The sequence below is a fragment of the Sebastes fasciatus genome, chromosome 13 (genome assembly GCF_043250625.1).
Source record: "Sebastes fasciatus isolate fSebFas1 chromosome 13, fSebFas1.pri, whole genome shotgun sequence".
Classification (NCBI taxonomy): Eukaryota; Metazoa; Chordata; class Actinopteri; order Perciformes; family Sebastidae; genus Sebastes; species Sebastes fasciatus.
This window is the reverse complement of record NC_133807.1, coordinates 7,717,068-7,740,537: the sequence shown is the minus strand read 5'-3', so window position 1 is coordinate 7,740,537 and position 23,470 is coordinate 7,717,068. Positions and strand designations below refer to the sequence as shown.

At 42.9% G+C, this 23,470-nt stretch overlaps 1 protein-coding gene across 1 annotated transcript; it reads right to left on the bottom strand.

Moving 5' to 3' along the window:
* Nucleotides 1–563: 563 nt before the first annotated feature.
* On the bottom strand, nt 564–21,006 carry sphk1 (sphingosine kinase 1). The gene is made up of 5 exons (XM_074655223.1): nt 20,452–21,006; nt 11,239–11,388; nt 7,774–7,868; nt 6,464–6,579; nt 564–5,992 (listed from the first exon to the last, which is right to left on the bottom strand). The coding sequence occupies exons 1-5, from the start codon at nt 20,876–20,878 to the stop codon at nt 5,095–5,097; spliced, it is 1,686 nt and encodes a 561-aa protein (XP_074511324.1). The 5' UTR covers nt 20,879–21,006; the 3' UTR covers nt 564–5,094.
* Between the last annotated feature and the right edge of the window lie 2,464 nt (nt 21,007–23,470).

Here is a 23,470-nt window from a genome sequence, read left to right as displayed (position 1 = left end):
ATATGATGAGTTGATGACGCGTAACATCTCCTCTTTTCACCCTCCTTGGTGGGAACAGGTGTGTGGATGGGTGTGGCAGTCAGGTGACGGTGAAAGGAAGGAAAGTCTGAGGGCATCTGGTGGACGGATGGAAAATGGCAATGTTTTTTTTTTGGAGACTATAGAAATGTGTCTGGAGAGGAGGGACAGAGAGAGTTTGACATCCATCATCTGTAACCACTTATCCTATTCAGGGTCGCATGGGGAGGGAGCCGATCCCAGCTGACATTGGGCAAAGGCGGGGTACACCCTGGACAGGTCGTCATACTATCACAGGGCTGACACATAGAGACAGACAACCATTCACACTCACATTCACACCTACGGACAATTTAGAGTCAACAATTAACCTGCATGTCTTTGGACTGTGGGAGGAAGCCGGAGAACTCAAAGAAAACCCACACTAACACGGGGACAGTTTGACATATTAATAATAATCAGCACAAAAAAAATAAACCATTTTTCTATATGAATATGTTTATTGGTCTTTAAAAAAAGAGGTCTATAAACAAAGAATTACAGCCAGTTCAATGAATGTCATAACAACCTTATGTGGATGTTAAAACCCAGGCAACCCCTCTTCCAGAAAGCTTCACAGATCATACAAAATACTGCCTATAATAGAGAATCAGTGTATATACTGTCCGTCACAATGCTAAAATGTGAGAATTTCATGTGGTAAAGAATTTGTTTCTCTGTTTTCTTTTTTTTTCTGTGCACCTCCTATATCTGCTGTCTTGGGTAATGGCTAAGGCACTCTCTGGGGAAACATTATTCCCTATTTGCACTTACTTCAAAGTGAAAAGCTGCAAAATACAGTACTTGGCACACAATTTACATTTGTTTTTCTAAACTAATATGGACAGAATAACACATTCAACTATATCTCGTGGATCCCCTGATCTACCGCACTAAAAGCCAGTTTATATATCACCACATTAAACAACAAAAAAAATTAATGAAACATTCATCACCTATCTGTAAATCATTTTCAGGCTTTTGATGAGTGTGGATACAACAGCAACTCAAGAGATTTCGAGCTGAACATAGTGTACACGGTACAGAAAGCATAATATATTCAGATTCCGAGAGGATCATAAACACATCATCGGGTCTCATTTCAGTTCGGTGACACAACTTTCTTAACTCATTTATAAAATGCCATGACAGTATTGACAAAGACGAGTATTAAAGCAGCCAGTGGAATAAACAATTTAACAGTATCGTACCATAAGTTAACAGTATAGTGTAACGACGCCCTACACCAAGACATTGATTAGTATTTGCAGCTGTGTTTCTATGCTAATATCAAGTACATTTCTCTGATGATGAATTACAATAAGCTGGATGTTGACTTCCATTATTGAAGATTTGCATGAATGAAATGTCTCCTGCAGCTGAGCTTAATGCTGTAACACTAATCCGTTCATATAAGAAGCAGAAAAGAGGTGAAGAGATTGCATCCTATATGACATGAGGATATATTTCAATGAGTGTATATGAGCGGTCCAGCAGAGGGCCCCCTCACTCCAGATATCTGCAGCCATGACGAGGCATTTGCATAGCTTATCTCTACCCTTATGAGATGCACTTTATACATTTAGTAATGAACCGTGCACATGTGGGCAGCTGCTGAGCTCACGAGTGCAGCCTGCAGAACATGATAATGCATTCAAAGCACCTGGGTGACTTCGCTGAGGAGGATACAGTAATGGTAGAAGGTAGTAGAGTATGTTGTACATGAGTTATGACTATCACACAGTATATGCAAATGTCTCAGAATGTAAAAATCAAGTTATAGGCAAAAAATCGGCACTGCAGTGAAGATGGAGGATGGAAGAGGTCAACTTCAAGTATGTTATGGTTCATTAAGGGAGTGTACAAAAATGATTGTCAAATAGTTACATTAAAAGTCATAATGGTGCATTTTGCCGTATGTGGAGGAAAAAAATGATATTTTTTTATCGGGGCTTTATTTTCCTCAACATAATAAAACTACTAGCTAACAGGGTTGGTATGTAGTATTTATATATAGTTATTAGTGATGTGTTGAAGGGCTCGGCGATATATATTAATTATGGCGTAGTTATAAAAAAGTCACGAAAGAAGATGATCTATTTATAGAAGATATGCATGTTATATTGTTTTGAAAAAATTAGGTCTTCAGCTTTCAGAACCCGTAAACCAACTGTATGTTGTCCAGGATCATTTTCTCATCAGTCTACAACAACATACTTGGTATCGCTGGAAACTAGAAATTCCAAGCTTTCTAATGTACCTAAAACACACCTAGACTCAATCATTATTGATAGGATCTTTGTTATAATGTGTTATTGCCTTTCAAATTAAGATTGTATAGTTGGCGAGGATAAAAATCTACTATTTTCTGTTATTGTATCTCTATTTTCTCGGGAATGGTATTAGAGTTACAATGGATTCATATCCCTTAGCTTCTTACCTTTCAAAAGAGATCAGATATATGCATATAAGCCTTATGGTTGAGGAGCTATTCCTGATTCATTTTGGGTATGTTATTTTAGGTGTTTTTCTTGAGGGCTAGGGCTTAACAGGTTAAATTAATTCGATTAATTTGAATTTTTGGTTTTGCACGACGTGTAAAATGTATAAATTGTGAAAATTGAATTTAATAGTTTTGTAAATGTGCACAAAAAGTGTATTTTTAAAGGAGTTGAGTGATCAGTGTGAAGATTTTACTTTATTTTTAGTGTCTTTACCAGCTGGGTAGCTAACGCCAGCTTGTACCTGCCAGCAGATATCAGGCCGAAACACTTATCAGGAGATGATCTGGTGTGCAGACTTTTCTGCTCTATCTCTGCAGTAGTAGTAGTAGTAGTTGCGGTAGTGATAATTAAAGTGGATGTCTGCTTAGTCCATACTGTAGCTGTATGAGAGAACCTGTATTTTTTCAATATATTAAAATATATTTCAGTCATGTTTTAATCTTTTAGTTGCATTTTGTAAATCAAAATCGTGAATGGGCCCCCATATTTGAAAAAAGTTGAGATTTGGACGATATTTTGGTGTGTGTTGTATACATTTTGCCTTTAAAGGAAGTTCTGTCATTTTTCTTAGTGAAAGAGAGCGTCCAAATAAACTATTGTACTGGGCAGACAGTGAAACATATGGTTCAGCCCCCCCTCCACACCCCAATAATTTTCATACAGTCCCTTAAGAGACCGTCCTTCTGTTTGCATTATGTGAAGAAATTTCCACATTTACGCTTCTTCCAGCGGAAGCCAAACACTTTCCTTCTTTCACAAGCTCCAGAAGAAAAGCAGCAGGAAAGTAATGTGCGCTATCAGCTCATTACATTGACTGTATTGCTCTCAGGATGACAGCGATGTACTCATCAAAACCTGGAAAAGCTTATAATCAGCAATTTCTTTGAACCCCATTAGCCTGTCATCATTTTACTTTTCACTTTTAGCATGAGAGGTGATTTTGTTGTTAGCAGAAGCAGCTGCATTCATACAGTAATGTCTCTTTTACCCGTGTTGACATTCTGATGTTTTTTTTTTATATATCTGAAGAACATGATTTGTTGTTAAGGTCAGGAAAGACAGCTCACTCTCTAAAAGTGATGATATTCAGCTGCTGCATACCTGTGGGTGTAGAAAGTTCTGGTGCGGTCATCGTGACCTGAAATAAACTGGTGTGTGTGTGTGTGAGAGTGTGTGTGTGAGTGTGTGTAAAGGGGTGGTGGGGGCACTGATGATGATGTTAACATTTGCACTCTCCTCTGCTCCGGTGCACTAATGCTCACCGCCGCAGCGCTGGGAACCAGCGAAAAGGCCACACAGCGAGAGCAGAGCAGAGCACTTGACTCCGTCCAGCTCACATTGATCGCATGCAGCCTCTCAATATGCATCGCCGACTGACCCGGTGGTGAAACCCCGCTCTCTCTTCACTTCTTTAGTGAGCTTCAACCAGTCTAATAAGCGCTGAAACTCACTCAAAAGCTTTCGTGTTGATTCAAAAAACTCGATTTTGCACGCTCTTGCAGATGTAAAGCTTCATATTAAGGACACATTAGGTGCTGATGGCTCATTAACCAAAGGAGGGAGGCGGGAGGGTACAATCTTAAGATGAGGCAAGAGGAGAGGGGATCATATGCACAGTAGCAGACCAAACCCCTCCCCCTCACTAAGTGCTGCAGAGATGCAAGGGAATATGTGTATATGTGCATAGGAGGTGGAGGGGGGGGGGGGGATGGGGAAAAGAAAGTGTGTGAGTGGAGGCGGTTCCTACAGTTTGATGATGGTTGCAGATGAAGCAGGGTGAGAGAACGGACAGGACAGGAAGTGGAGGTGTAACCTCAGCTGGCCAGGTTTCTGTCTCTGCTTCACGCGTCGTGTCGAATTCACTGGATATTGTTCGAGTTTATATAAGCTATGCAAAGATTAAAGATTTTTCAACATCAAAATCCCCGGGGGGATTTAATATCTCCTCAGTAAGAAAGCTCCTCTTTACCAGGCCGAGTGGTGCTGTCAGAGCGGTCGCCCAGGGCGGGAGATTGTCGGCCTGGGGGGGTAGCACAGTAGGACAAGGGGGCGCGGTTTCTCCACCAGCCTCCCAGGAATGGGATAATGTGCTTCTCTTCACGTGCGTCATGCTTATGAGGTCTGACAGCAGAGTGCACAATGCACTCCTCAGCCACCGCGCCGCTGTGTGCCAAAGCTCCTCATACACACACACATGAGTGCACACAAACATACATAAAGATCTCTCTAGGTTATGCACACACACACACGATCTTGATCCATTTCTCTAAGCTGGGACCAGCCAGCAGCAAGAACAACCATCCATGGCTTTGACCCTGAATCATACATTAGGAGAAAGAGGGGACGGGGACGGGAGGGGTCCATAAAAATAGGACAAGTTGTTTCTGTAGAAAAATAGAGGAATTTCCAGAGGCTGATAAAACGTCTTTGGCACTTCTGAAAACACAGCATACAGAAAGAAGTCGACACTGAGTATAAAAGGCCAAACTAGAAAGCTCTACAGCCAGAAAAAAAGATTAAGATAATCCAAGTTTCATCCACAAATGAGTCTGGCCAGCCCCGGGTGGATTTGAGCCTGAACAGGCCCGTACTCCACCATCTCCCCATCCACCGTGATCATGCCCTCTGGGGAGACAGGCTCCAGCCGCAGGGCCTTCACCTTCTCATACACCAGGTGGGGGCAGCCGCACGCCAGGTGGCCGCCCTTCTCCATGGCGAGGAAAAGGCGCAGGAGGGCCGGACGGGAGATTCCCGCCGTCACGTAGAACAGATGAATCACCCCGTCGTCTGCCATCGCGCCGGGGACTGTCCACAGATCCTCAGCTAGATGGGACTGGTAAATAGCCAGCACCAGGACAAAGTCCTCCTCCTTGACTACCGTCCAGCTCTCTGGGACTGGCTGGTCCAAGCCAGGAAGCAGGGAGTCCTCTGGCGCTCCGATCTTGCCATCGCTCTTCTGGGTCTCTGGTCTCTTTGTGGTGATAGCGTTGTTGGAGGAGTTGGTGATGGTGTTGCGGTTGTGATTGTGGCGAGAGTTCTGTTTCGGGGAGGCATTTGGGATAAGCCGACAGGGCAGGGAGGAGCACAGCGAGGGGTGCTGAGGCGTGGAGGGAGGGGGGTTAGCCTTGATGCTCCCTTTGGGAAGTTTTGGCGCCTCCGTAACGGGCAGATACGCCAACCTCCCCTGGTAGACTCTGAGGGAGGCCAGACGCACCAGGGTGCCCATCAGGAAGCGGATTGCTCCAACGTGGCGGTACTTCTCGCTCTCGATGTCGACGTCGGCCACGAAGCCCCAAGCGAGGGAGAGGAAGGAGAAGAGGCGCTGCCGAGAGGCCAGGTGGATCGACACCAGGTCCATGGAGCCAACCAGACCTTTACACAGCATGAAGCCACAGCTCAGTAGCAGCTCTTCGTTCCACGCTGGAGGCGACCTAAGAGATGGTTATGCACATCAAGCGTTAGAAACAATCATGGCAATCCTGTCCACATCTGCAGCTAGTAGGAGAGCACAAGGTGACAAATATATTTTTTCTTTGATGCTGTGCCCACGGCCAACCAGCAGATGGAGATGACACCCCGGACACGTGTGCTACCTTGACTGGTTCCACAGCTGCATTCTGGCCCATAATCACTCATAATGTTGAAGTTTCTAAACCCATTACATCATTCCTCTGAGAGTTATCAGCAGCCTGAAATGACCTCTGGTGCACAGCGAAGCAGTTCCAGTCTGCTCCGCTGTCTCTCTCCTTCCTCCTGAGGAATGATGGTGCCCAGTCAGCCTTTGGCATAATTACACCGAAAGGAGATAAATCGTTCTTTTTTTTTTTGTTAGGCTGAGGAAGGTTCCTTTTTCTGTACTGTTGGTCCATGCATTTAAATGACTCATTAATGGACGGACTCACTGTGAGTAGTGGTGGACAGAGGCAGCCAGGGCGTTGCCTGAGCCACCTGGTAGAATACCCAGAGGGGTCTGGATGGCCTCCTGCCAGTCCTCTCGCTCCATTAGACCGTTTATCACCTGAGTGAACAAGAACAAATACAGAAACAGAATCAGATCACGGTCTTAAATAGAAAGTGGTGTCTGTGTATGAATAAAAGTTTAGATAGAATGTGTTAGCTACAGCTGTTCTGTGTCAAATACCAGGTTAGTAGAACACTGAGCAGGAAAGCACCCACACAATGGCCTACATATATATCTTTAAATATTGTCCATCATCATAATTTTGTACAACTGAAAAAACAGTGAAGCATCTACAGAACAAAAATAAGACTAATAATCAATGACTGCAGAGATTGTAGGTGCCAGAATCACAGGCACTGGGCTTTTTTTGCCATATAAGATTTAATACAAATTATTTTTTTTATTTTTCCTATTCTGAAAAATGTTAAAAATAGAAACAGGGATGAGAGAGTTTATATTATTTCCATCGGTGAAATGCTCAAATAAAAACAAATCAAACAAGGAAATAAAGTGAAAAACTATATAATCATTATATGTATTTCCTTTTAATGTATGTATTGACTGTATCAATAAAACAATAAATTAATCAAATAATAGAAACATATGTTAAAGGGACAGTGTGTAGGATTTGGCGATATCTAGTGGTGGTGTAGTTGCAGATTGCAACTAACTGAGTACCCCTCCGCTCACTCCACCCTTTCCAAGACTGTGGTAACGTGAGCCTCTGAGTGCAAAATCGTGGTAACGCCGTTTGCCTCGCTCAGAGGCCATCCTTACCTTAACAACACTACTTTCGACTTCAGATGGCAGCTGGCGGTACCACGGTTTTACACACCGCGGCTCACTTTACCGCAGTTTCACAAGCATGTCAGAGAATTACGGTGGCCTTCAGGTAACATAAAAATGCAAAAGGCTCTCTCTAGAGCCAGTGTTTGGTTTGTCCGTTCTGGGCTACTGTAGAAACATAGCGGACTCCGTGAAGAGGACACGCTCCCTATGTAGATATGAAGGGCTCATTCTAAGATAATAATAAATAAAACATAGTTATGAATATTATATTCCATTTCTGCTAAAAGATCCCCCGAAATATTACACACTGTTCCTTTAAATGACAATTATTAAGGAAATACATAAAAAATATGTTTATTGTATTTTACTATATTTTATATTTGCTTTTATCCAGGCATACTAAATCTTGATTAATATGATTGATTATTGCATTACAATAGGCTGGGTTAAAAGTCAGAGCACCTCAGACAGCAGCCCATCTCCAGACATGATAACCAGGGCGTCCCACTTCGACAGGTCCGCCTTCCTCACCAGCTCCCGTGCATGGTTCTGATGCTCTGAAGGAAACACGAGTGGTAAAGAGAGAGAAAAAGAAAAGAGACAAAAACAGAGAATTTGTAGGACAAACTGACAAAACAAAAACAAGGGCAAGGGAAGAGAAAGAGATGTGCTGCCTTCATCGCCAGCCTCTGGGGGAAAAGGATCAGGGAGATTAGGCGGAAAAGAGATTCAATTTCCCCTTATCAGGCCAAACATATCACATTAGCCCGTCAAGCGGCCACTCAACAGCTCCAAGGCAGCTTAGCCATCCTACAAACATCTGTGACTGACAAATATCTGCATCTGTGTGTGTGTGTGTGTGCATGTGAGTGTTGGTTAATGCGCCGGCGGAGGACTGAGCTATTTGTTCAGCCTAGTTTTATTGGCAGCGTCCTTGAGTGGGTCCCTCTGCAGGGGCTCTCTGTGGGCTCATCCCGCCAGCATTAGAGTCTACAGTCCTACCAGCCGAGACTCCCCTGAGTAGTGGTGTGTGTGTGTGTGTGTGTGTAGAGAGAGAGGAAGGCAGACAGCAAAGAAGTTAGCAAGTATTGATGCGCTGCCATCACGGAAGGAAATATTTTTCTGCTCCAGCTCCAGTATTGATCGAGGACAGAACAGAAATAAAAACAAACTGCCCTCTCCTTCCCGTACACTTTGCTCAACCTCTACCTGTCCCCCCCACACACACTCTCCTGGGTCTCTCTCTCTCTCCCCACGGTGCTCCCCATATAGCTGCTGTTTGTTTGCTGTGTGCTGGGGAGGCTGGAGGCTGGAGGCAGGAGGCGGTGATGCAGTGCTGTGTTGACAGGCAGTTAGAGAGTAACTGCACTGTGCACAGCTGACTCAGCACTCAGAACCTGCCGGGGCCTCGGGTTGATGCTTTACCTCCCAGCCACTTCCTTATTCAAGGGGTCACCAGCCAAATACACACATCAACACATAAACCTGATGACAGGGGACGGCTCGTGGTTATCATGCAAGCCAGTTGCCACGTCCACTGTTGATTCTACTTTGAACTGCACTTATTATGGGTTGATAATAATAATTACACTTTGTTAAAGAAGACCTATTGTGCTTTTCCCCTTTTCCTTTAGTGTGTTATATAGTTTGTTGTGCATGTAAAAGGTCTGCAAAGTTACAAGTCCACGCCAAAAGGGAGTTACTCTCCCCCACAGAAACACTGCTCCTGAACCGCCTAAAACGCCTCGCTTGAAGTCTCGCCTTTTCTTCCGTAGCGTGGTGATGTCACCAAGTGACACGTTTGCCTGGTGGCTAGTTTGGCACGCCCTCAAAAAAGTAAGGGATCATGTACAGCCAGCCGGTCATTCTTGTGAAGAGGTTTATTTCATAACTATATTATCCTGCTTATTACACAGCTACTTACTTAAGAAATCAATAATTTGACACAAAAACGGTCCTCCAGAGTCCGACATCAGAACTGCATCCATAGCAACGGTCTGTTATACATATCAACGGTCTGCTATAAAGAAATAGCAGACAGTAGAATGCCGTAATTGAACCAATCAGAATCGAGTATTCAACAAAGCCGTGTAATAGAGTGCAACAGGGATGATGTATTTTTGTGTGGGATTTTTCCATTGGCTTTTGGATTATTGCAGAAAATAAGCTCTTTGGCTACCAAACATTTATGATACTTACAGGTTTTGTTCAGCAAGATAATCTTCATGAATGAACACCACTTTATGATTTTTTAAGTGTAAATGCAATTGCTAGAAGTAAAAAGTTAACGTTAGGCTATAAACCAACTACACCACGGTCACATGAGTGCAAGTATACACAACGAGGCTGTAAAGGCGGACAAGTCAGCGTGATGACGTTTAGTAGTCTCATTTATCCTCTTGTAAGCAACCGTCTTTTTAAAGACATATAAAGGCTTCAAATTTCACGAGTGGGGAATTTATTGATGTGTTTTATGTCGTAAAACTAAATGTTAAAATCTCTAAAGCTTGTGTTAACCACAGACCTTATTTCAGAAATCTAACACCTAAACATCTAAAAACCCATTGACTTCCAGACGAGGGAACCGGAAGTGCTAAACTGCTAACTCAATAACAGGTTTAAGGACTCATTCCTGTAGCTTTCTATAAAGGTAGTTAGAGTGGAGCTGGACCAGAATTTGAAGAGTTTGGTTTGGTTGACCAATCAAAACAGAGTGGGACAGCTGACCAATCAGAGCAGAGCGTTTCAGACAGGGGGGGTGAAAAGAGATACTCAAAATACAAGTATGCCCCTGAAAATAAGCACAATAGGTCCTCCATTCCAGTTGTTTCACTTTAAATGCATCATTTCCCTCTCCGTGTCGCACTCTGCCGCCTTCCTCTGAGGTTAACCAGGGTAAAGATAAAGCTTGGGATGCTTCATACAGTATGTAAAAGGTACATGCTGACACAAGAGGCGCCTCCACTGGTACGTGTCCTTCCTCAGGCAAAGGCTGCGTGATACATTCATCAAGGAGTTGCGTGCTGGGTAAAAGGGGTTGTGCCAGTTAATCCACTCATATAGTCACTTCTGAGGGCCACCGTGTCCGACCACTGAAGGCCCTCAGCGACCCATATTCTCCCTCCCTCCTTCCTGTTCTGCCCGGCCTGGGTCAACGTCAGTAATTACTCTGTCTTTTTTCATCACCATCCAGCTGCTGACCTTCCTTTAAGTCCCAGGAGTCGGCACAAAGAGGCTGCACGCGCATCAGCGCTCGTTCTCAAATAAACAAACGCAGTTTCTTCCTCCTTTTCCTCTTGTCATATTCGATCGCACTTTTGAGCTGTATCAGGTATTCAGCTGACGCACCGCCAAGCTGACGCTGGGAGAGACTGATAATTTGTACCTGTCAACTCCTGCCAAACAGGGTTGGTGTTGGAGTGGAGGGTGGATGAGAGTGAAAGGCTAAATGATGCACTGTGTATGATTTTTTTCTTTTTCTTTTGGCATTAAAGCCTTTCCCTGTTTCCCAGAAGCTCCTTGGTATTCAGAGAGAGGTCACTTGAAGTTCAGAGTATCTGATGACAGTATAGCAACACATGGCACTGCTTTAAGGTCAGAAAAAGCCACCAGCAACTCATTCTGAATGTGGAGCAGCTGGGGTGACTGGAACGGGAATTGAATGTGTATCAGTGCCCCAGTGCCTGCAGATGTGGCTTGTGAATTTGTAACTGTACACAAATAATGCATCATCAGAGAGTGGAATGTGCTGCCGAAAATAAGTTTGTTTACACTGTGGTTATGTGCGTGAGCTCTTAGCGTAATTGTCCCATGCTGGGGTTGAAGGATTAATCCCTATTTCATGTCAGTGTAACCTTGAGAAAAGAGTGCCAGCTACGTGCACGGACAATAAAGCTCTGCATGTGTGTGTGTGTGAACGCGACTGACCTGTGATGATGAGTGTATAGGGAACGGCGGCCTCAGTGAGCATGCCCTGCACGTGGCCAGTAAAGAGCTGGAGGGCCTGGCCGCGGCCGCTGTGAGGGTTCACCAGGATCATGACTCTGCAAGGTCGATGCACCTCCGTGTACACTACACCTGAGACACAGGACAAAGAGAGAGAGAGGGGGATGTGAGCGAAGGCGAGGATGGAGATAAATCAAGAAGACAAGAGGAGGTCTTATTATGCGTGATCATCAGTGTATTTACAAGAATGTATAAGGACAGGCTCGTCCCTGAGGGGGAAAAGAAGAGCATGAAACAGTGAAGTCAGAGGCTGTGACAGCATTCAGTTAGACGATGCTTAATGTTAATGCGACGTGCTGCTTTCTTCAAGGAGAGAGGGCTTACGGGTGCTTCTCATACCGATTATTAATAGCAATTCTGTGACATTTTATCAATCCCGTGAGGAAATCCTCCTGTTGCTCATGTCAAAAGATGTAAAGATATTAAGAGAGAAAAAGGGGAGGGCGGAAGTCACTTCGCTATGTGTCTGTTAAAGGAATAGTTCCACATTTTGGGAAATATTTGCTGTTTTGTAGAGAGTTGGTATATACATACAAATATGTAGCTAAAGTGAGCAGCTGACAGGCCAACAGTGAAGACTCCAGGAAGTTACTGGTCCAGGCCACAGGAAGTAGCCCAGTACATAACCCCCATAAAACAGCAAATTGTTGTTTTTACACGTTTTTGCATGGATAAAACAAATGTCTTAAATGACCTGTGATTGGCTAAAGTCTCTTGTCACGGGCTAGATTTTCTAAAGCCTGAAAACAGAGCCATGATGAGGTGCAGAAGTCTAGTTTACTCTCAGAACACTTGAATTACAATATGCTGAAAGGTTATTATGGATATTTTTGCCCAATGATGCCAAAATATACTGACTACTGCAGCCTTAAAGCAAAAAGATTTTGTTAACTTTGGACAGAGCTAGGCTAGGAGTTAAGTTTGGTTTAATTTAGTTTGGTTTAGTTTATTTAGATCCCCATTAGCTACTGTATTGCAAAAAGCTACCCTTCCTGGGGTCCTCTTTCATATTTTTTAACAATACTTCAATAAAAAAACATATAAATACATCAATACACATCCGTAACATTCATACTCACAATAAAACTCAAAACATAACACAACCACTAAGACACACAACACCAACACCTACTCAAAGCATATATAATACATATGATAGCTCTACATCTCTTACATAACTGTTCCACTAAATCACAAATAAAGTGGGATGGATAGCTCTCTACATCCATATCACATTTTTGAGAACAGAAAATACAAAAAATAAAAACAAAAACTTGTGTAAACAAATATAATCTTAACTTTTTGTTCAAATACGTTGTATTACTTCCTGAAATCAAAAAACTTGGTAATAAATACTCTACACCTACCTCTACACAGAGGCGACAGAAAACGACCCTCTGATTACTGCCAAGTAGAATAATGATGTCTGTCTGAGAAAAATTAGAGGTTACTATAAAGTATTTCTTGGGTTTGAGTTATGATGATATTTCTCATAAAGCAGACTAGAGAATAATACAACCGTCTTTTTCTGCTCTTTATGCTAAACTAACATAACTGGCTGCTAGCTGTAGCTACATACAAACAAGAGTGGTATTGATCTTCTCATCTAGCTATCAGCAAGAAAGCAAATAAGTGTATATCCCAAAATGTCGAGCCATAGGCCTATAGCGTTAATAAAAAAATGTCTGTGAGGTTAAAATGTAGATGATGTAATATGGAGGGTGGCTGCTCAAGTGCTTGAGTAGTGGTTGGATAACATCTGCTAAATGGTTGAAATGAAATGTATTGAAGATCAAATTAACTCAATGCATTAATAGCTATTATATATTTAAGGAGTAAGGAGTTATTTGTTCCACCTCATAAAGCTCCCATTCTTTATGAATTCATATTTATATGGGAGGATCAGGTTTAACAGCTAAATTGTAACACTGACTGCCACTAAAATGGTTTGTAGCTTTAAAAAGTGAATTCAGAGAGAAGCTTAGGTGGATTTTTCGGCCGCTGCCCTTGACCTCTAAAGCAGACACAGACCTAACGGAGTCCATATCAGATGAATCAGAGAGGACAAAAAATTATATCCATTTTGGGGTTTTGAGGACAGAAACATATCAGTTTCAATTCCCTCCATAACCATTTGGCTGCAGGTGATGCTGATGTTGTGACTCACTAACATCTGTCTACCTTGTCTGAGCCTCAATTTCCAATACTGTGACCGGTGCTGCACTGATGCTGTCACAGCCACCCTCTACCTCATTTGGCCCATGATGATAGGACTCGGCGGAGGTACAAAAATATCTCATCGAGAGAGAGAGAGGTGTGAAACCGCCAGGAAGAGTGAGGAGAGAGTGTGAAAACACACAGGCACATGCCAAACTCTGCCTCCATTCACCCACACAGGGTTACCATTGTGGTTTTTATCAGAGCACAATGCGGCTGTCAGACACAAAAGGTGGTCTCTACACTTCCAGAATATAGTAGAAACTGACTGTTCACGGTGAAAGAGCTTTAGAGTCACGTTTTACACTCAAGTGTGTTGAGCTGAATAGCAAACCCTTAATAAAGGTGAACCCTAAACAAATACAGATCAGCATCTTCCTCTGGAAACTTTCACACTGGAACTCGTGACTCCCAATGATGAAGGTGGAAAAAAAAATGTTTCATGTCCTGTCCAGCATCTTCAGTAGCCTGCATGGCTCCAGGTCTCTGAATCACTGAATCACACATCTCTGACGATTTCAAACTGAATAATGAATGATGAAGGGAAGAAAATGGTAATTCAGTGTGATTATCAAGCTACACCTTCAGACCCATGCTGCTTTATTTTGAAGGGCTGCTCTACAATCACTTATCATGCAAGGGAATCTACTTATTAAATAACTTATAGAAGGTGGAATATTCTTATAGATCCTAGTTTAGTTTAGTTTAAAACTCAAATATACATAAAATTACATGAATGAGTCATTACTTTTGAAAGAGTGACAAACCAAAAGTTTAGTTTTTGTATTGTAATGAAGAAACATAATCACAATTTATGACACTGTCCGCATTTAGATATTGTAAGGTAGAGCTGAAACAACTAGTCCATTAATTTAGTAGTCAATTGACAGAAAAATAATCTGCAACTATTTTGATGATTAATTATCAGCAGTTTTCAAGCATAAAAAAAGTTGATTGTCTTATGTGGTAGCTCATTAAACAGTATATCTTTAGATTTTGGACAACAGAAGCTATTTCGAAGGTGCAACAGTAATTCCGTCACTATTTCCTGATATTTTATGGACCAAGAGATTAATTTGAGAATATAATCAGCAGATTAAGTACCCTAAGGGATCATGTGCAGCGAGCCGGTCATTGTTGTGAAATAAACCCCGACAGGGCGATGCGGCACCCCAAGCACCACCCTGTCGCGGTTTATTTCACAACAATGACCCGCTAGCTGTACACTATCTGGCTTATTACACAGCTACTTACTTAAGAAATCAATAATTTGACACAAAAAGGGTCCGCCAGAGTCCGACATCTGAACTGCGCCCATAGCAACGGTCGGTTATATATAGCAACAGTCTGCTATAAAGAACAGACCGAACACCGTGATTAACTAATCAGAATCGAGTATTCAACAAAGCCGTGTAATAACTGATGATAAAAAATAATAATTAGTTACCCTCATGTATTGTAACCTAATATAACAGCAAAAACAATCAGGATGAGGGAGTTTCGAATGCATTTATACAAGCAGTATGTCACACATACCTGAGTAGTAACAGTGTGCACAAAGGTAGCAAATTTGATTTCATGGAAAAGTTCTGACCCATTTATCTGTCAGCAGATGGATGATTGTGAAATACTGATTATGTGCAATCAGTTGTTTATTAGGTACAAAACAACCCTACAATAAATCCAGCCTTCATGAAGTGACTAAGATGTGTTTGTAATATTAAGTATACCCATTGATAAATGAGCATAAATATTACATACTAATTTCATCTCACAAAGTGTAAAGCATAAAGGCAATCAAAATCGATCTGGAGATTATTTATGATTATTTATTTTGCACAGGACTTTTATCAGGAGATGACCCGGTTTCAACCTCACCGACATGTTTGATTTACTGTCATAATACTTTACTTGCAGGTTATGAACTGAATATAGACTGTTAAACAGTACATACAGTTTATCACATGATAAATCTGAGGGATCACGAGATTATATATAACATGAAAACATGTTTCTGCAACACCAAATCATATATTTTCCTCTAATCTTTGCTCTTTTTTTCAAGTTAATTATTGAATAATTTTCATCTCCAGCCCTTTAAAAATAACATAAAGGAAAAAAAATCACTCTTTGGTTGAGCTAGTTAAAATCAGTAGACATATGCAACCAACAACAAGGGATCACAACCCTCTGGTTGAAATGATTCAAAGCCTTTTTGGCAGCTCAATATTACACTGATTACCTCATGATTCCTTGTCCATTATCTTCTAATGTGCTGCCCCCCCATTTCTGTCTCTGAAACTGTCTTTTCCCCAGACGTTCCTCCTGGGCTTTGCCTGTGTGTGTGTGTGTGTGTGTGTGACAGGAAGATAGATGCCAGGTATGAGGGTGAAAGCGAAATCTGTCTGTGATGTGAAGTGAGATACCTGCGGGCGGATCCTGCCCGTCACACTGGCAAGCAAACTTTCAGCTGCAGTGTGTGTATTTCACAGGTACAAGTGGGTAAACAACACTCACACTGCAGGCAGCCAGGAGACAGGCAGACTGGATGTGACAGCGGTGCTGATGACTGCTGAGCTGATAGAGAAGAATCATCTCGTTGCCACCATGCTGTTACAAAGTGCTAAATAAAGATGCACCTTCAGTGTATCATACTGCAGCACAGGTGGGATTTGTTAAACTGTGACGCCATTCAGGAAAACTCTTGGAGCATAAACAAATATTTGGGCTCTTCAGTGAAAGCCGTCTTGTTCGGGAGCAGCGCTATATCCAGACATGTCTGCAAACAAGCTGCATTCAAGGGTTGGCTGAGTGTTTGTCTAAAGGGTGCAAACACACACTGAGGCATCACCAGGCAGGCATGGTGGGTTGGGGAGGGGAGGAGGTGTTGACAGGCCATCACAGCTGTGCGTCACGGAGCGGGAGACGAAGGCTCCGCAGGGACCGAGATGTCGGTCGAGGTCAGAGGTTGTCCGGTGACGCATTTTTAGCTCCTTCACTGAGGAGGAGGCCGCGGCGGCTTCAGAAGAGCCCCATGGGGAGGAGAGATCACACACTGACAGACACACACCTGACCCTGCGGCTGCTGGGAAACAGACCGCAGCCCTTTCATCCCTTCCTTCTCTTTCATCCCTTCCTTCTCTTTCATCCCTTCCTTCTCTTTTGCATAACCCCAACAGATGCAAATGGTAGCATTTGCACCAGAACAGCTCATGGGAATTTTTCCAATTTTTAAGGGTGCACTCGGGTCAGACTAGGGTGACCGGGTGTCCCACTTTACGAGGGACTGCACAGCATTCTTATCCCTTGTCCCACGTTCCACATGTTGAGACGATATCCCACATTTTCACTGGCTCTAGTTTTCAAAAGTCAAACCACTGCAGGACAGACGCTTTTTTAAAATCTGGCTTTTATCCAATGGCTGTGAAGAAAGCAGGGAAGGTTGTCATCACGGGGGGGTGTGTTTGCTGTCATACTGCGCACAGGTGGGTCAAGTGCAGGTTAACATTTCATCGTCTTTGCTACGCAATGCCCAACTGGGATAATTGCGAGTCACCACAAAGTCACAAGCTATGCACATTTAGGCGGAATATGATGGAAACTACCACAAAGAAAAGGAAAAGCAGCTACAACAAAGACTGTGAAACTACTTCTAAGTATTTATAAGCTAGTGGAGGTCGATTCTCAGAGTTTTTTGAGAAATTTGCCCGTTATTTTTCAATTTCACACGGGGAGAATATGACATGAACAGTTCATGTGAGTCTCACAAGAAATTGCAGCTCAAAAAGAGATGTGCCGATCTATGGATGAGAGATGTTACAAGATAAGGGGCAGAATAGAAATGTTTATTATTTAAGTTAGATAGACATTATATAAAAATTGTAGACTACCTCTCAGCCTTGGTAACGTGTCCCACATTGTCCCACACAAACATACTCTTTTTCCCACATTTGGTTTGTTGGGATCTGGTCCCCCTAGGTCAGACACAGAAGTTTGTGATGAATAAATGTTAAATCTGTAACTGTCCTCCTACAAGCTGTTTGACAAGCAGAGAAGGATACAGCCCGTAGCAATGAAGGCAGCCACTAGTTGAAAAAAGTCAAAGCGAGTAACCATCATCTCATCCTCTTTGCATGCAATCTCACTGTGGCTCCTTGAAGCAGGACTGTAGTAGACCATTAGCGTGTGCAGAACTGTATCATACTGTACGCACTTCATTATTTACGCCTCATTCATTCCAATGAACCTGCAGAGAGAGTAAAAACCCTGAGAGAGTACTGGTGCCATCCCCCCAACTAAACTAGTAGAGTTACAACCTCATTGTAAACGTCACATGTTAAAGCTGCAGTGGTAAGAATTGGAGCAAATATGATTAAAAAAAGTTATTTTTATAAAACGGTCACTATATCCTAACAGTAGTGCATGAGACAGGTAACCTGAAAAAAATCATGTGCCTCTGTGTCCTCCGGTGCTCCTAATGGCATCTGCAAGATTTCACAGACCGGAGGAAAACAACCAATCAGAGCCGAGCAGGAGCCTTGCCTTCTCTGAGCAGCTGTCAATCACTCGCAAACTCCGATCAAACGGTCAAACTGGGCAATGCTGATCAAATATGAATCAATATTCTGTTACTGTAATGTTTTCAGAAACATCTTGTAGTGTACAGCCATGTTGAGATCAGTTGAGGAAATACCAAGCACCGCCCACCAGCCGGAGCACAGCCAATAGAAACACTCTCTCTGAATGACCTATGATTGGCCAAAGTCTCCCGGCTAGATTTTTTAAAGCCTGAAAACAGAACCATGAGGAGGTGCAGAAGTCTAGTTATCTCCCAATGATGCCAAAAACGTTCCGCCTACTGAAGCTTTAAATTTATCCACTTTATATTTCAATGGAAGTGCGTCACTCTGACTAAACACCAATCTTGCGCTGCAGTTGCACTTTTAATCCAACCTATCCATCTGCAATACCAGCATTTGCAATTAACTTTGGGGGTAAATACACTATGAGGGATTAGCGAATCACACTGACCTTCACGCACCCTCTGAAGCAGCAACTCTATTACCACAACATTACTCATTTAGATCACATATCATATTCTGTTAAATACTGTATTATTGGTTGGCCCCGGATCTGGAATGCTAAAACAAGCTTATAAATTAATGATACGATCACATCATCACTGAGGCGCTGTGTTCAAAAGAGGCAAATCTGGGATGAGAGACCATGTTGGAAAAACTGTTAGATGTGTGGTTCATTAGTATGTGTGATTTGAAAAAACCCTGCCGACCTGGAGCTCTTTGATGAGTCCGGCGAGAGGACAGTCTCAGGTTACCATCTGCCTGCCTGCCTGGCGTATACACAGGGCTGAAACCCAAACTCCTGCTGGCCGCAGACCAGAGGGAGGTGATGTTCCTCATCACACAGAAGCCCAGTCTGTCTATGTTTGCAGTGTACACCTGGAGGCTTATTCCTCAACCCGCTATATGCCAACCTCCACCTTCAGGCAACCAACATTCCAAATTAGTCACTGTCAAGTCAAATATCCTTTTCCTCTTTGAACTGCCCAGGAGAGCATGCCTGCATTATATTTTAAACTGTTAAATATGTCTATATGAGTAGAAGGATATGACCTGACTTAGCAGATTCTGACTTTGTTCCCAAATAAATTATGAAAACCATTTTGGGACCCAAACAGCTTTGTCTCATCATCAGCCTCCCAAATGTGTGATAGGGGTAATTAGCTGCATAAACACTTCTCATATAGTATTCATGTTAATGACTGCCTCCTTGTATACCACAGAGGCTTAATGAGTTTGGAAGACAGAGGAACCTGAGGACATTTGAAACAGAGCAGAGACATGACGAGACCTAATTAGACTGCAAAAGCAGGATGAAAAACAGGCTTTTGTTTTGATGTGATTTTTTTAATTTTTACACCCGTCAACAATAAACTCTCAGTGGGAATTTACTGAGCGGGAATAATGAAGCCTATAAGCAGCGGCTACACACTATCTGCTGACAGAGGATCAGTAGGAAATCTAACTACTTAAGTGATTTTGTGTGAGTGTAAGTGTGAGTGTGTTTATATCAGCCTCCACATCCAGAATCATCCCTTTCTCTCTCTCTCTCTCTCTCTATGGGCTGTTTGAATGAATGAGGCAGCTGTAATTGCTGCTGGCAGGTGGATCACCTTTCACAGCAGGTAGAACAGGTTACTGAGAGCAGAATCAAAGTGTGCATCCTCTCTGGTGAACCTGTTTTTGGCAGAAAGGTGTACTATGGTGGAGGTTTCATGTGGGGCTTTTGGGTCAGCCTGTTTAATTGGTCCCTCAAAGGCTCAATTTATTAAGATTTTTGTCATATTCATCACTTGATGGTGTTTTTGTCATCTTCACATCAAAAAATAATATTGTATAGCCTTCTTCTTTTGCTCTACTATTTGTAATATAAAGTTGATTTTTCAAACTATTGTGGAGGTTTCATGTGGGGCTTTTTTGGTGCCAGGTCAGCCTCCTTAATTGGTCCCTCAAAGGCTCAATTTATTACATTTTTTTAATACATATTCATCACTTGATGGTGTTTTTATCATCTTCACATCAAAAATAACATTGTATAGCCTTCTCCTTTTGCTCTATTATTCGTAATATAAAGTAGATTTTTCAAGCTTCAAACTATTGTGGAGGTTTCATGTGGGGCTTTTGGGTCAGCCTTCTTAATTGGTCCCTCAAAGGCTCAATTTATTAAGATTTTTTGTCATATTCATCACTTGATAGTGTTTTTATCATCTTCACATCCCAAATAATACTGTATAGCGTTCTCCTTTTGTTACATTATGTGACTAATATAAAGTTGCATGTGGATTTTTCCATCTTCAACCTGACCCAGATGTTGCCCAGATGAGGAGGCTCTACTCACCGTCCCTCCTGGGCGCCTGCAGCACCGAGGCATCCCTGATGGCTGCAGCCCACCTCTCAGCCTCCTGAAGGTTGGCCAGCGGGTCCTGGACCAGCGCGACCCTAAAGCCCTGCTCCACCCTCTGTCTGGCCAGCCCGGCGCTCATCCAGCGCCTCCTGAGCGGGTAGAACCAGGCGGTGAAGTAGGCACCGACCTGGTCCTCCGCTCCGTCCGGCCGTCGGTGCGCCCGGCAGCCCACACAGTCCGTCAGGTTAAACACCACCTTAGTCCGGCCGGGTGACGAGCAGATCCTCTGGACGCTCAGGCTGCTCTCCGTCAGGCTCACGGAGTACCGGACCCGGTCGTTGAGCGGGTCGGTGAACTCTCCGTACAGCACGCCCACCACCCCGTTCCGCTGGTCCGGTTCATCAGAGGCGTCTGTCTCCATCCCGGGAGAGGAGCCGGATCCGGAGAGAGAGACGCGTCCCGCAGGCCGGTGTGGCGGATGGTGGTGCGGTGCAGACTCTGCTCCTCTCGGGCTGCTGTGGGACCCTGTGAGTAGTGAGGAGGATGAGAGGAGAACAGAACAGCAGCTTTACTAGTTCACAGGCTCTCCCTAGTGACTGGAAGAGGAATGGCAGTGATGGAGCTGGAGAGCTGGAGGAGCGCACTGACCTGTCTCCAAGCTCCTGCATGAGGAAACTATAATAATAATAATAATAATAATAATAATAATAATAAACTTTATTGTATAGCACCTTTCCAAACATAGTTACAAAGTGCTTTACATAAGTTAAAATAGTGCAAACATTAAGATAAAAAAACAATACAGAATAAAAACATAAAAACATAGGCCAAAATAAAAAGATAAACATAAGACTTTTGTACAAAAACATTTTTTGCATTCCAGATTTTTTGAATATATTGTGATATGAAGCCATTACATTAAATCCATCCACACCCAGTACCACTCTGAAATCCCCAGGAAGTGATCTAATAAAAAAAAAGAAAATGCAGATATCACACTCATACAAGAAATGGTAGACATATCAGTACTCTAATGCTAAGTTTTTTTGTCAGACAAATCTTGATTTTCTAATGTGGGACAGTCATGTCTGAAATGTGGAACGCTGAAAAGTCTGTTAAAAGACTTAAATCCCCTTAATTAATGTAGGAAACACTCAAGGCCAAATGTGCAAACCCAAGCTGTTACAAAACCTAGGCTTATGTGTGGATGTAATAGTATTATTAAATGTCTATAATAGTTTTGAAGCATTTAGGCATATTAGAAAGACATTAAATATCAATAGTATTATTGAATTTTATTTGTTTAAGGAGTACCCACTGGAGCTTAGGTATCCCACATTAGGCAGTGTCCCACTTTACGTCAACTCACCCTAACTCCCTTCCTTCTTCTCATCTGGATAAGTGGCAGAGAATATTTAAGGTATTTAAAAATAACAATGATGAATATCTAATTTCTGATAACTAGATACAAATAGTCTTGGCCTACGTTATGGGCATGAAAGATCATCCATGACCAAAAAAACTTAAAGGGGAACTATGCCCATTTTCAAAACTCATACATGTTATTCCTATGGTCTTAGACAGTCCAAAAATATCAATAAACATGAACAACTCTCTCCTAAATCCAAAAACTAGAGTGCTAAAACTCAAATTTGTGATGTCATAGGGTATAAAGTGTGGAGCCGCTCCATGAATGAGGAGAGATATTGACACTGAGAGCACCCAGGGGGATCTTCTGAGTATATATGTTCTGTTTCACAACAGAGAACACAATAGAATAAAGCTCATTTGGATATAAAAACGAAAACAAAATCAGTCTCCCATTCATTGTCTATGGAGCAGCTCCACACTTTATACCCTATGACATCACAAGTTTGAGACTTGCTTCTCTGGTTTCTGGCTTTGAGAGAGAGCAGCTCATGTTCACAGATATTTATTGAACTTTCCTCGGCCATGGAAATAACATTCTTAATTTAGGTGTATGGTGTTCTCCTTTATCTCCATGGATTGCCTAATCTGGGTAGGAAATGAGTCCTTACCCCAAGTGAAGGAGTTCAAGTACCTCAGGGTCTTGTTCGCGAGTGAGGGGACTATGGAACGTGAGATTGGCCGGAGAATCGGAGCAGTGGGGGCGGTATTGCATTCGCTTTACCGCACCGTTGTGACGAAAAGAGAGCTGAGCCGGAAGGCAAAGCTCTCGATCTACCGGTCAGTCTTCGTTCCTACTCTCACCTATGGTCATGAGGGTTGGGTCATGACCGAAAGAACTAGATCGCGGGTACAAGCGGCCGAAATGGGTTTCCTCAGGAGGGTGGCTGGCGTCTCCCTTAGAGATAGGGTGAGAAGCTCACTCATCCGTGAGGGACTCGGAGTAGAGCTGCTGCTTCTTTGCGTCGAAAGGAGCCAGTTGAGGTGGTTTGGGCATCTAGTACGGATGCCCCCTGGACGCCTCCCTTGGGAGATGTTCCAGGCACGACCAGCTGGGAGGAGACCACGGGGAAGACCCAGGACTAGGTGGAGAGATTATATCTCCACACTGGCCTGGGAACGCCTCGGGATCCCCCAGTCAGAGCTGGTTAATGTGGCCCGGAAGTTTGGGGTCCCCTGCTGGAGCTGTTGCCCCCGCGAGCCGACCCCGGATGAGCGGTTGAAGATGGATGGATGGATGGATGGTGTTCTCCTTTAACTCAAAGTCCACTTACTAACTTTTTCAGTTGCTTTCCGCATTCGAATCGCCGATGAAGATAAAAGTTGTAATTGAAAGCTCCGGAAGTGTTTAAGTGGAAAACTATATTAGCCTTTAATTTATCTAGAGTTGCTTCCCTGTTTATGTAGCCTAATAAACAAAATAGTGCAACTGAAGAGGTATGTCCACAAATGCTTTTGACTTGGCATCTCTCAGCCTATTTGTGAATTCCACTCTACCAGCCTATTAATTGCCCATCAGGCTATGCGAATCTCTATCAATCCATCTCATTATTCGTCTATTAAATATTTAGATACACTGACAGTC

Excerpts from the sequence above, each read along its gene's own strand:
- sphk1 (XM_074655223.1), bottom strand. The coding sequence starts at position 20,878 with ATGGAGACAGACGCCTCTGATGAACCGGACCAGCGGAACGGGGTGGTG. Across the intron at positions 7,869-11,238 it reads CTATACACTCATCATCACAG|AGCATCAGAACCATGCACGG; the intron begins GTCAGTCGCGTT and ends TGTTTCCTTCAG. Across the intron at positions 6,580-7,773 it reads GAGATGGGCTGCTGTCTGAG|GTGATAAACGGTCTAATGGA; the intron begins GTGCTCTGACTT and ends TTGTTCACTCAG.